Genomic DNA, 13,909 nt, shown 5'->3' on the forward strand with positions numbered 1-13,909 from the left:
ATAACCCCTACCCACTGTGTGCCAGGCTCTGCGCTATTTCTTTACTTACATTTCCATTTAATCCTTTAAGAGGCGCGTACCACTTAAACCAGACTGCAGCCATCAGGTTAGCCCAGAGGATTTCAAATCCTGATTTTTAAATGGCGGGTTAAAGAGGCTAAGAAACTTGCCGCTAGAAAGGGGTTGGCCCCGACAGCGTGTGTGTCTCTCGGCAGCTCCACCAGCCGACACTACCAGCTCCGAGCCCGGAACCATCCACCAAACCCACACTCCCTCAGTCTCAAGGTCAGGCGTGCGCGGGCTGGGGGCGGCGCGGGGCCGTGAAGAATTTTGCAGGGGCTGGGAACACCGTTGCAAACCCACGCGAGTTCCCCCGGGGTCCAGGGGCTTGTTCTATGACCCTCAAGCCAACACAAGCCCCCGCACCCCTCTTCACCTCCCGCCCCCGCAGGGGAAACCGGGAGCCCCGGGGAGACGCGCGGTGGCATTCAGCCGAGAAGCGCCTCAGAGCCTTCCGCCGCGCCCCGCCGCCTCCAGACGCACGTGCTCAGAGTCCCCGCTCCTCCCACCTCCGCCCCCCCCGGCCCCGCCGGCGCCGCTGGCCCCAAGTTTCTCCCGCGAGCCGGGCGCGCACGACTGCGGCGGCGGCGGCGGCGACCGAGCGCCCGGCGGGGCCCGGCCACCCACCAGCTCCCGCCGGGGAGGGCGTGCTCGGCGGCGCGGGAGCCGAGGGTGGGGTGGCGAGAGGGCGGGGATCCCGGGACGCGCCGCTTCAGTGCGCGCCGCGGCAGAGGCGGCGACAGCAGCAGGTGGAGCGAGCGCCGCCGCGAGCGCGCGGGGCCTGCGAACGACCCGCCGCCGCAGCCGCCGGGGCGGGACAGCACCGCTGGGCTGGAGCCCGTCCCCGCCCCGGGACGACCCTCGGTGTCCCGCGAACTTGGACGAGCGAGGCCGGCGCGCGGGGGCCGGGACTGGGGCCGGGGCCGCGCGCGTCTCGGAGCGCACGACGGTGCGGGGAGCCGCGCCCGGGCCGCGCGGGGCTAAGCGGAGCGGCGCAGCGGAGGGCACCTCGCGTCCCCGCCGGCTACCTGGAAGACCTGGCCTCCGCAGAAAGGGCCGCCGCCGCTCCGGGGCTGCGGGGGCGCTTGGCGCGCAGCCGGGCACCTGGCTGGGGGCAGTCCATTTGCGCCCCGGTGGCGCGTGGAGCTTCTGGGCGGCGCGCTAGCCCCTTGGCTGCGGCGCGGAAAGCGCAGGACTCTTCCCGGGCTTCGCCTCCTCCTTCGCCCGGGCAGGGGCCGGACGACGCGAGCTCTTCACCCTGTCCTCCGTGGAGCCTCGCGCCCCTCGCTGTGTTCGTCTCGAGCGGCTGGCTGCTTGGCACCCATCTGCAGGAGCCCTCTGCTTCTCGAGTTCTTCATTTGGGGACAGTTCCCGCCAAAGACACCCGACGCACCTCTGCGCCCCGCGGGCGGGGCGGCCTCCCGGTGACCCGGGCCCGCGGGGCTCGCGCTCCTCTACGCTGACCCCTGACTCTTTCTCCGTTTGGCGTGTCTCTTTCTGGCCGCCGTCCTCGGGGGGACGGTGCGCACGCGGCTCCTTTTTGCCCCGCTCCCTCTTTGAAGGAGCGCGGTCCTAGAGGGGGACCCTGGCCGCCGGGGGGGGGGTCCCTGTGTGGTGGGAGTGGGGGCGAGGGGCGCGCGGGCCGCGGCCATGGCCTTCACCTTCGCAGCCTTCTGCTACATGCTCTCCCTGGTGCTGTGCGCTGCTCTCATCTTCTTCGCCATCTGGCACGTGAGTACCCGCGGCGGTGTCCAACTCTTTTTTTTTTTTCTTTCCTCTCCAAACGTGCCCCTTTCCACCTCTTTCCCCAATTCCCGTAAAGTGTCACCCCACTTTCTTTAATTGCGAGTGTGAGAGGAAAGGGCGGCCACCCGCGGCGCACCTGCGGGTTAGACCTCCGACTCCCCGGTCCTGGGGTAAGTGACAGTTCCCGGGCTCCGGGGTCCTGCACCCCGGGAGCGGCTGCTTCCCATCTCCCCGCCCCCTCGCCTCTCCTGCGGTCGGGAGGCGAAAAAGCGGCGCCGCGGTCGGGCCCGGCAATTAGTCGAGTAACTATAACAACTAAACATTGAAAATGTCAGCGTCTGTGGTGGGCTGCCTGTAGACCTAATTGGCTACCGAGTGGAAACACTGCGGGTGCGCCTTCTTCGTAAGAGGAAGTGGGGAGAGGCCGGAACGGGGAGAAGAGGGGAAGCAGGCGACGCAGGGCTTAGCGGAAGGCGCGGGAGGCGAGCGAGAGAGGAGAGCGAGCGGGGGAGACGCGAGCAGAGGCCGTGGGCCGCCCCGGGGGTCCGAAGCCGGGGGCGCCGTGCGGGTGGCGGGCCTCGCTTTCGCCGGCCTCCCGGCCTCCCGGGCAGGGGCGCACGTCCCCCTGTCCCTCTCCCACAGGGACGACGCCAGCTTGAGGGCAGTCGTGGGTTCCAGGTCTGCAGGACGGGGCGGAGGTGGCCGCCTGGAGTTGGGCCAGGGGGCAGAAAGCTTCTGACTAGGAGACTGAGGGCGGGAGGGGGGAGGGCCGGGGGACGCTGGCGCCCTCGTCGAGACGGGGCCACCCGGGCAAGTGTCCTGAGCGCTGGGGCTCCGCTCGCGGAGGTGCTGCGCATTCCCTGCGCCGCCCTCCGGGGCCGGTGGGAGGAGCGGCCGGGTCAGAGTGGAGGAGCAGCCCTGGTGCCAGCGGCCCTACCTGCCAGGGCCCAGGGCCCGGAGGGCATCGCGGGGCGTGGTGCCGGGAGCCTCGGAGAACAGCAGTGGGAGAGCAAGGCCCGAGGAAACGCGGGGCGGGTGAGAGGCTCGGAGGTTCCCAGAGGCTCCTCTGGAAACAGACCCCAGCAGCGAGCGGGCTGAGCCGGAGCAGCTCCCCACGAGTCTCCCTGACCGGGAGGATGCCTGGAGAGGAGGCCCCTTCCGACCCTGCAGCCCCAGAAGGACGCTGGCTCGGCCTCCTGCCCGCCTCGAAAGGGAGGAAGAGGAGAGAGCTCTAAGCTTCCTCCTGTTTCCAAGTTGGTGTCAATCTGCATCGGTTGCTTTAGGGATTTGGAGGGGAGAGAGTAGCAATTTGGAGACAGGATTTGGGGGCCAACCGACAGTTGGGAGCGAAGGCACCCTGCAGGCTCCCCTCCCCTGCCCTCGAATGTCAGGTTTAACCTGCAGGAGAGAATTGAGCTTTCAGGTGGTTGACAGTTAAGGGAAAACTACACGAGTTAGAACAGAAGGGAACGCAGAATAGAGCATGGCCAAGACAAGGCTCCTATGGTTTTTAAAATTTTACTTTTGCTGCTGTGTTTTAAAAATCTTTTTTTTTTATCATAGTAAAATATATATCATGAAATTTGGCATTTTAACCATTTTTAAGTGTACAGTTCATTGGCGTTAATTACATTCACAATGTTGGGCAACCGTCACTACCATCCATTATAAAAACTTTTTCATTATGCCAGACAGAAGCCCTGTACCCATGAAACAATATATGAATGTGTTTTAAGGGAACTTTCTCTTTTTCTTTGGGTTTTGGGAGTCCTTTGTGTTCTAGAAGGCTAACCACTCCCTTTCTTCGGAAATACTTCATTGGTTGTTCCTTTCTTCTTTCGCCTTGGCCAGAGGGTGGCAGGTAATAGAGAGCTCCAGGAAACTCTGTCAGGCTTGGAGTTCTCTAAAGCAGCCCCTGAAGCACAGCAGTTAATTAGAGAATAATTCTTTCCCACTCAGGGGAGGTAAGTAATTCAAGATCAGGTAAATGAAGTGGGTGGTTTGTGCAACTCATTGACTAGTCGACGTCTGAGCAAAGTCAGGTGTTGCCGTGATTCTGCCCTGCCTTCGCCTTCCAGGTGCCCACCACTCGCCCACCCTTATCTGGGGAGCTCTGCGCAGTCAGCCCCAAGCCTGGGTCAGTCACGGCCAGATCTCCAGTGCGAATGCCACGATTCCAGTTTCCGATAGCACAACAAATCTATGCTCTTTGAATTCGAATGACAGTAACAATTCCAAGTCTCGTTCCTTCTTCCATTCCTGGTCTTTTCCTTCTTCCTCTCTTCAAACCAAAGAATCAGTAGCCCTGCCACACTGGTTTAGAATCAGCGGCCCTGCCACACTGGTTCAGAATCGGCGGCCCTGCCACACTGGTTCAGAATCGGCGACCCTGCCACACTGTTTCAGAATCGGCGGCCCTGCCACACTGGTTTAGAATCAGCAGCCCTGCCACACTGGTTTAGAATCAGCGGCCCTGCCACACTGGTTCAGAATCGGCGGCCCTGCCACACTGGTTTAGAATCAGCGGCCCTGCCACACTGGTTCAGAATCGGCGGCCCTGCCACACTGGTTCAGAATCGGCGACCCTGCCACACTGTTTCAGAATCGGCGGCCCTGCCACACTGGTTTAGAATCAGCAGCCCTGCCACACTGGTTTAGAATCAGCGACCCTGCCACACTGGTTTAGAATCAGCAGCCCTGCCACACTGGTTTAGAATCAGCGACCCTGCCACACTGGTTTAGAATCAGCAGCCCTGCCACACTGGTTTAGAATCAGCGGCCCTGCCACACTGGTTTAGAATCGGCGGCCCTGCCACACTGGTTTAGAATCGGCAGCCCTGCCACACTGGTTTAGAATCAGTGACCCTACCACACTGGTTTAGAATCGGCAGCGCTACCACACTGGTTTAGAATCGGCAGCCCTGCCACACTGGTTTAGAATCGGCAGCGCTACCACACTGGTTTAGAATCAGTGACTCTACCACACTGGTTTAGAATCAGTGACCCTACCACACTGGTTTAGAATCGGCAGCCCTGCCACACTGGTTTAGAATCAGTGGCCCTGCCACATTGGTTTAGAATCAGTAACTCTACCACACTGATTTTGTTCCTGAACAATTAAAGTGGAAATCTGAAACACAGCAATCTCACTGCACACAGCAATCTCACTGCACACAGCCTATGTGTGTGTGCTGTGCATTGGCCTTCTTTCCAGCTCCTTATATTCCTTAAGTATTTTTCGACCTGATGAACCATATTGATTGCTTCGCACATATTGACACCCCATGTACTGAAGTGGGCACTTAATCTAACAGCACTGAACAGGCCTGTATCACTGCCATGCTTAGGCTGAAGGATATGAGGGCATGTCTTTCCAATTTAATTGTGCACACCTATTTAGGGCAGTAATAGTAGGTAGTATTTATTGTGTGCCCACAGTGGGGCCGACCCAAGTTCTCGGTGCTTTTTGGATGTACCTCAGAGGTCTGGGGGCAAGGGTAGATGTGGCTGGCCATGAGCACAGTTCTTTTAGGTCTTGCTTTTCACTCTGAAAATGTATGGGCTTTTGTATCCTATTCCATTTTATACTGCATTTGTTTTCAAAGAAAAAGATTTCAAATTATTGAGTAATTTTCTATCAGCCACCGTTTTTGAGTACATTTGTCACATGTGGAAGATGCACTGAGCTTGCTCTGTGGCTTTGCATACCTTCAGGCACATGGCATTTTACTGCCCAGGCAGCTCTTTATCCTCACAATTGACAGTTTATGGATGAGGAAATTGGGCCAGAGAGGTTACTAAACTTGCCCAAGTTTGCCCAGCTGGTATGGACTGGAGCTGGAATTTGACCTGGTTCTGTGAATCCCCTATACTCATGCCTTTTTTCTAATTGTAGCCACTGTCTTTTAGATTGTTCAGCTTTGGTAATAGTGGGTAAAGCTCCCATCCAAAGGATTCCCTTTGCCTATATAAAATATTTAGAGTTGGAATTTCTGATTGGAGTTATAACAACAAGATTCTAAACATTTCTATATATCCTTTTTTAGAAGAAGAAATTCTTTTTCTTTTTAAATTAGTTTTTCTCCCTATAAAGTGATAGAGGTTGCTAAAAAAAAAAAAAAGGAAAAATACAGTGACACATAATGGAATAAAATTACTCTTTCTGGATAAACTCCCTAGCTTATCCAGAAAAGATTTGAGTTTATTCTTTTAATCATTAGGTATTTATGTATTTTTAAAATTTTCATATGAATGTCTAAATGGGAAATAAAAGTGTTCTAAAGGCGTTTCCTAATGTGAGATGATGTCTTTCCAGCCCATAAAAAATGAAGTGTTTACTCGCAGAGTTCTCTGAACTCCAGTTTGGTTTAGCCTGTTTGCAGACTGTCTCATTTGTGTAAACAGAGGCGAAACATTCTTTGAAAAGATCAGAGTTACATTACCAAGCCTTTCTGATTTTGAGCTGGTAAAGTTTTTTCGTAAGGAGGTACTTGGGATTGAACCCAGGACCTGGTACTTGGGAAGCAGGTGTTCAGCCAATGAGTTGTATCTGCTCCCCGAGTTACTGAAGTTTTTACATCTAGAGTCATTTTTAAAAACTCCGATTTTTAACAATTTACAAATAAAATTATTTACCAGTATTCCGAAGAAAGATTAGGTGCATCGTCTCACTTGGCTCTTCTTTGGATTCACAGCAGCCTTGCTTTCAGAGAGTTTTAATGGCACCAGACAGATGGGAACAAGTTCTTACCTACTGGGTTTTGCTAGGTGAGGTGCCTTTATGGTCGGGAGACTTCAGCCAGTCCCAGCCTGTCGCAGACTCTGTTATTGGAACTTGAATAAATTTCTTACTTGCTCCAGTCTGGGGGAGAAGGGGCTGGTTTAGGTGAGATGGTGGGCTGCTTGGGGTGGACTCGGCCTGATCTTAAAAGCCTCCTTTGGCCTGCGGTGCTGAGCGCCCATCTGAGACGCCCCCACCCTGCACCTCACACGTGTCTTGCACTTGTTTGGCTCCAGCATCTCACTTTGGGAAGTGAAGTGACACCTGCAACTCCAGCCTCCCTTCCCCCCTCCTTTCCATACTTTCTCCCTTGCCTCGCAGCTGGAGCAGAAGGAGCCGCGGGAGCAGGGATCCTTTCCGGCTCACCATTGTTTCTCCAGAGCCCAGAACGGTGCCTGGCGAGAGGAAGGGGCTCCCGTGGCTTGGCACGACCCTGCTTGACTTGGTGACTCATGTCTGACTCTGCTTCTGGCTGGTTCCCAGGGGCGGCTCCCCAGGTGGTTTGGCACCTGCATTCTCTCCTGGGCCCTTTGAAACGTTGGAGACTGTAGTTGTTAGAAAAGAAGACTGGCAGTCGCTCTGAGGTGCCAGAGCCGGCTGGTTGTGGAGCGCTTCTGCAGAGGGGCGGCTTGGGGACCAGTGCCGGCTGCCCTGGGGGGAGCGCGCCCCGTGCGGTCTCGGGTGGGTCACTCGTGCCTGCGGCTGGTGGCTCTCCCGTCCCTGGCCCTGAAGGAGAAGGCCTCGGCGTCGGGAACTTCTATTTCCGTCCTGTTTGCAGAGAGGAGAGAAGGCTGCGGTTCCGAGGGGGCTCCCCGCGGGACGGCGCTGGCCCGCCCGGCTCCAGGCCCCTAGGGGCGGAGGCTAGGAGGCACCCGGCGGCTTGTCCTTGATGATAGCGTCGCTGACGGGACAGTAAGGGCGCGGACGTGCCGAGGCCTTTGTCGGGCCCTTGGCGTCTCGGCGTGGGCTGGTCTTGAGCCCATGTCTGGACGTTCCCTTCCGAATTTGGGGGCTTTAACCTCCGGGCTCCTCTGTGGTCCCCTGCCTGCGCTCTCCTCGCACCTTCTGCTGCCGCTAACTTCCCTCCCCGAAGTGCAGACGCGCGTCCCTGGGGACGCGGCGCCTCGCCCGTGCCCGCCCCGCACGTCGCCTCCCGCCCGCTGGCCGCTCCTCCGGGGGCGCCCAGGAGGTGGGCGCCGGGTCCCCGGTCCTGGGCGCGGCCAGGTTGTGTTTCTCGCCACCCGCAGGGCCGCCCGCCCTCCTGCGCGTCCCCCAGGCCCGCCCCCGGCGCCTCCTTTCCAGGCGCCCGCCCCCGCCGCGCCCCCGCGGGCCGCTGCTCGGGGACGCTCCCCGCCCGCGCGCCGCCCGCCCTCCCCGGCCCTCCCGGCCCTCCCCGGGCCCCTGCCGCCCGCCGCCCGGAGCCCCCCGCCCGCGTCGCGGAGGACGCCGCGCTCTCCCCGCCCGCTCCGGGCTCTGCCGGCCTGTGCGCCCCTGGCTCGGCCTCGGCCGGTGCTCGGGTCGTCGGAAGACCCCTCGGCGTGGTCGCCGCCAGGCTTCCCGCTTCCCGCAGTCCCGTTCAGCCTCTGCCCGCCAGCGCCCCCCGAAGCCCCTCTCCCGCCTGCTCGCGGCAGATGAGCCCCTCTGTGCCCCGGGATGACAGGGGGGCCCGTCCTGCCCGCCCCGGATTCGCCTGGGCCGGCCCCGGGGTCTGTTTTCTCCTGCCCATCAGCCGCACGGGCCTCTCCTCCATCCTGGCCGATTCCCGCGCCCCTCCCCAGCCCCCCAGTCCCCAGGGACGTGCGCCCTTTGGTATCCTCACTTGCCCGGGCCCAGCCCCTGCCCTCCCCCTCGGCAGGTAAGCAGGTGAGCAGGTGAGCAGGTGAGCAGACCCCGCGCCGAGCTGGAAAGCCGCGTGCCGGCTGCCCGGCCTCCCACCCTGCCCTCACCCTCGGCAGGTAAGCAGGCGAGCAGGTGAGCAGACCCTCCGCACCGAGCTGGAAAGCCGCGTGCCGGCTGCCCGGCCTCCCACCCTGCCCTCCCCCTCGGCAGGTAAGCAGGTGAGCAGGTGAGCAGACCCCACGCCAAGCTGGAAAGCCGCGTGCCCGGCTGCCTGGCCTCCCACCCTGCCCTCCCCCTCGGCAGGTAAGCAGGTAAGCAGGTGAGCTGACCCTCCGCGCCGAGCTGGAAAGCCGCGTGCCGGCTGCCCGGCCTCCCACCCTGCCCTCCCCCTCGGCAGGTAAGCAGGCGAGCAGGTGAGCAGACCCTCCGCGCCGAGCTGGAAAGCCGCGTGCCGGCTGCCCGGCCTCCCACCCTGCCCTCCCCCTCGGCAGGTAAGCAGGTGAGCAGGTGAGCAGACCCCACGCCGAGCTGGAAAGCCGCGTGCCCGGCTGCCTGGCCTCCCACCCTGCCCTCCCCCTCGGCAGGTAAGCAGGTAAGCAGGTGAGCTGACCCTCCACGCCGAGCTGGAAAGCCGCGTGCCGGCTGCCCGGCCTCCCACCCTGCCCTCCCCCTCGGCAGGTAAGCAGGCGAGCAGGTGAGCAGACCCTCCGCGCCGAGCTGGAAAGCCGCGTGCCGGCTGCCCGGCCTCCCACCCCGCCCGCGCGCCCTCGCAGGTCCTTACCGGGTTGGAAAACACGCGGAATAGCGTGGAGACCAACACTAGAATTAGTACTAACTAGTTACTGATTAGTATCAGTTTTAGCATAGTGTTGAGATGAATACTATTATTAGTACTAATTAGCAGTGGGAAAGTATTGAGACTAATAGTATTATTAGTACTAATTAGTATTAGTCTTAGAATAGTATTGAGACTAATGCTATTATGAACACTAGTTACTAATTACTATTAGTGTTACTAGTGGTGTTAGTGTTAGAAGAGTATTAAGACTAGTATTATTAGTATATTAATCCTAATATTATTAGTACTGACGAGTCACTCATTAGTATCAGTACAGTTAATGCTAATACTGCTAGTAGTAGTACTCGCCGAGCCCCTGGAGCTGCAGCCCAGAGCTAACGGATGCTGGCGGTTCACCACTTTGCTTCTCATCTGCTTTTGAAGGCGTGTGTTCCTCTTCAGCGGCACCTCCTTGCCCTGCTCTTGAAGAGTCACTGTCCCTCCTCATGGCCCGTCTCGGAGCAGCAGTTCTCGCCCTCTGTGGCTTTGCCACTCTGGCCATGGGCCCTCTGACTCTCGCCCGTGGCTCCTGGGACCCGACAGGGCCTCCTTGGGCCTGCAGCCTCGCTGCCCATGTCCGCCCCTGGGCTCCTCTGCCCTGCCATGCTGGCCTCGGGCAGGATTCTGCCAGGGGCCCCCATCACCCCCTCTTGCTCTGGTTGTGGGGCACGTCCATGCTCTCCTCTCCAGGCTGCACGGTCCTGCTCGGCCAGGCTCGGCTGCTGCCCTGGGCAGAGGCCCACGGGCACTGACCGGCCCACGCAGCTGCCGGCGCTCTTTCTCACATCTCCTGGCTTCCGCCTGTGAACTCAGGAGGCCCACGACCCGGTCCCCGCTGAGCTGGGTTGCTTCGTTTCCCAGCTTGCTGGCTGCAGCCGTTCTCAGCTCCCGGCTCTTCCCAGAAGGGGCTCTTCCATCCCCTCAGCGTGCGTCCTTCCCCGGCCAGCTGGGAGGCCTGCCTCTGCACGTAGTCTGGGCTCGCTGTGGCCCTGGCCACACCGTGTTTTGCCTGTCCCTGTCTTGAACTGTGAGTTCTTGAGAGCAAGAACTGCTCCCGTCTGTAGCCTCAGCACCCAGCGCGGAGCAGCACCATGGTAGGAGCTCGATAGTTGTAGAACAAACAAATCCAGGGACTGGGTGATTCACTGCAGCCACCCCAAGCCCGGCAAGTGCTTCCTCATGGAATTCTCAGCCTGGGGTGTCTGTTGGGAACACGACCCTGGGTCCCGCGGGGGAGCCATGGAGTCCCCGGGTGTGCTGGCGCTCGCGTGAGCTCCAGTCCAGGGTAGCCGGGTGGACTGGAGACCTGCGTGGGGGAGAGCAGGCTGGTTGAGGGTGAGCAGGGCCCCGCGGGGCCAAGGCTGGGATGCTGTCCTAGGAGAGTCGCCATCGCCTGGAAAGCGCCTGTGCACACGCTCAGAGCAGAGGCCGCTGCCGGGGCTGGCCGGCAGCCCTGCCCGTGTTGAGCTCATGCTCCAGGATACCCGCTGGTATCTGTGGTACTCGTTTAAAAAAAACTGTATGTAACACAAAAGTTCCTATTTTAACTTCTCAAATGCATAATTCAGTGGCATTAATTACATCTACAGTGCGGGGCTACCATCACCACTGTCATTGCCAAAACTTTTTCATCATCCCAAACATGAACTTTCTACCTTAATCAGTGCCTCCTGACTACCCTCCTCCCCTGGCTCCTGGTAACTTCTTATCTGTCCTCTGCTTCTCTGATTTTGCTTACTCAGGATCGTTCATGTCTTCATGTCAATGGAATCATACACATTTGTCCTCTTTACTGATTCAGAGCTCATAGATGTTGTTGCATGTATCAGAACTTTGTTCCTTTTCATGGCTAAATAACATTCCATTGTATGAATAGACCACATTTTGCTTATCCATTGACATGGTGGTGGACAAAATGATGCATCTTTTGGCTATTTTGAATAATACTGCTGTGGACAGTATCTTTTGGAGTCCCTGATCGCCATTCTTTTGGGCATATACTTTTTTTTGTTTTGTTTTGGGGCAGGGGATTGAACCTTGGACCTTGTATGTGGGAAGCTGGCCCTCAGCCACTGAGCCACATGGGCTCCCTGGGTATATACTTTTGAGGAGCGGAGTTGCCAGGTCAAATGGTGATTCTGTATTCAACTTGCTGAGGAAATGTCAAACTGTCTTCCCCCTCACCCATTTTACGTTCCCTTCAACAGTGAGTGTCCTCTTTCCCCGCAGCCTCTCTGACACTTGTTACTTTCCAGTTTCCCACGACTCCCCATCTTACAGCCTCCATTCCACAGGCAGGCTTCGTGGACCCTCTGTCTTCTACTGAGAGAAGTCCAACCTCTCCTGGACCTGAGCCTGCACACTCTTCCACGCTCTGCCTTCTCCAGGCTCACGACGGTTGGATACTTGCTGGCGTTCCCCCTGGCCTCTCTGATGAATTAGGAGCTGATGGAGCACACGGCCTCTCTTGTCCGACCTGCGCATCCCTGAGACTCCTGGCAGAGAGCTCAGGAGGGCACAGTACACACGGGCTGAGCTCCTGACTTAGGGTTGGTGGCCCTCAGGCCGGGGCCGGGAGTGGAATGACGGAGCTCTTTGGTTCATGAGCGCTTGGCTCGTGAACCCAGAAGCTGCAGGGCTCATCTCTTAAAGAAAAGAGGGAGCCCGTGGCTTTGGGGACGGTGGTGGCCTGGCTGTGGAGCAAGGGCAGGAGCTGGCCTGCTCTGGCAGGTGCTGCACCGGGCAGAACCCCCAGGGACTGAGAAGGGCTCCTGCTCTCTGCTCTTGACTCCAAAAGTAGAGGCAACGCAGGACCACGCGTCCTCCGCACTCTGTGTGTCAGTCATAGATCGACTCAGAGGGCCGGGGATGGCACAGGCACAAGGACTGGCTTTGCGCCTGCTTCTGTCAGCACAGGCCTTGGCACTCGTGCCTGTGACTGGGGCTCTGAGAATGTTCTGGAATCTTCCATCACCATCTGACTCTTGATGCCACTGTCTTTCTCAACAAATAACTCCAGGTGAAGGATTTATCAGGGCCTCCGTCGCACACTGGCACATAGAGGGCAGGGCTGTCTTTGTCTCCAGAACTAGGTGTAGACACTTCTCTGGGTTGGGTATTTCTGTCCAGCCTTCTTCATTTAGTCTAGCCCAAGTGTGGACTCAGGCCGTCTTATCAAGATACCTGTTTTCTCTAGTTCTATCCTGCTAATACTCTTTGCTCAACTCTCTCTGGGTGGGGGGCTACCCGAGAGGGAAAGAGACCTCACCTAGCCCTGCAGGGCCTACTGTGAACTCAGTCTGGCTCCTCTGATTTACAGACAGTGTCTCCACCGCTTCTGTACCACCTCCCTCTTTTTTCTTTTTAGGAGGTACCAGGAATTGAACTCAGGACCTCGTACGTGGGAAGCAGGCACCCGACCACTTGAGCTACATCTGCTTCCCAATGAGAGTTGGTTCTTTCATTTGTCTGTTTCTTTGTTTTTAGGGGGTGCTGGGATTGAACCCAGGACCTCGTATGTAGGAAGCAGGTGCTCAACCACTGAGCCACATCTGCTCCCATTGCCTCCTTTTCTAGACCTTTCTCTGTCTCGGGCAGACTGCCTCTCTCTGCCTTTCTGTCCATGGTGAAGCAACAGCAGTACCCTAAATGTCCCAGGCTTACTTGTGTGATTAAAAATTTGCCTGTTTTTCCCTCTTTATTACTCCAGAATCCTAATATCTTTTATTTATTTATATTTTTAGGTCATTGCTTTTTTTTTTCTTTTCTTTTCTTTTAAAAGACCATTCCACTTTATTTTTAACCTCTGAATGCATAAGGACTCATATGCAAAGCAGTAAGGAGATGAAATAGTTATAAAATCTTCACCCACGTATTAGCCTTAATCCTCGGTTGTCAGAAGTTGTAACTCGTCCATAAACTCAAACGTTACAGAAGGTGGCTCTGGGGATTTGCCAGGCAGAGCTCCGGTGATTGCAGCCATTCCTTCCAGGAGATGGAGGGAATTAGCAGTTTTTCTGAGATTTTAGGCCTGGGAATGTTTTGGGTGTGTGAGAAGTGAGATATGCACCTGATGTGAAGAACAAAGGGGCCTTGCCAAAAATAAGTTTTGTTGTTCATTAAAGCCTTCTTTGCACTTCTGCTCACAGATCACGGGGCGCACAGGTCCAGCACTGCCTTGGGCGGCGGCCAGGGAGAGGGGCCTGGGGCCTCCCCTGGGCTGGCAGTGGAGCGGGGCGACTCACACTCGCAGTGCGGCTCCTAAAGCCAGGAGCTGCTGGGGGCTCCCTGGGAGACAGTTTGGAGGATGACTTCAGTTTTTAGTTTATGTTGCCTTGAGTCACAAAGGTGTTGTTTTTTTAAGACAAAGTAGATTTGTAAAAATGTAAATTCTTGCTCATACTCATACACAACACAGGATTTCCCCAACAAAAAATTCCATAGCCATGCCACTCCTGCACCTTCTTGGCATACATTTTTGGGGAATGGGATTTGCTTTTCTCCTCCCCTCTTGGTCTGAGGATGGCAGGGGACAGGGGTGGGAGAGTGGGAAAGCTCGCGTGCCCGCTGGCAGCAAACAGAGTTTGGGCTGAATCCCTTGGAGGGAGCAGTGAAGCGCACTCGTTTGTTTGCTTTTTGCTACTTCT

The 13,909-nt window shown here is 57.5% G+C and overlaps 1 protein-coding gene across 1 annotated transcript in view; it reads left to right on the forward strand.

Annotated features, from left to right (window-relative positions):
• Positions 1 to 774: 774 nt before the first annotated feature.
• Positions 775 to 13,909, forward strand: part of CNIH3 (cornichon family AMPA receptor auxiliary protein 3) — a 122,232-nt gene continuing 109,097 nt past the window's right edge. Inside the window, exon 1 of the mRNA XM_058275281.2 lies at positions 775 to 1,791. Within this exon, the coding sequence (XP_058131264.1) occupies positions 1,711 to 1,791 (81 nt within the window). The 5' untranslated portion in view covers positions 775 to 1,710. The remainder of the gene's footprint in view (positions 1,792 to 13,909) is intronic.

This window comes from Dasypus novemcinctus, chromosome 13 (genome assembly GCF_030445035.2).
Source record: "Dasypus novemcinctus isolate mDasNov1 chromosome 13, mDasNov1.1.hap2, whole genome shotgun sequence".
Lineage (NCBI taxonomy): Eukaryota > Metazoa > Chordata > Mammalia > Cingulata > Dasypodidae > Dasypus > Dasypus novemcinctus.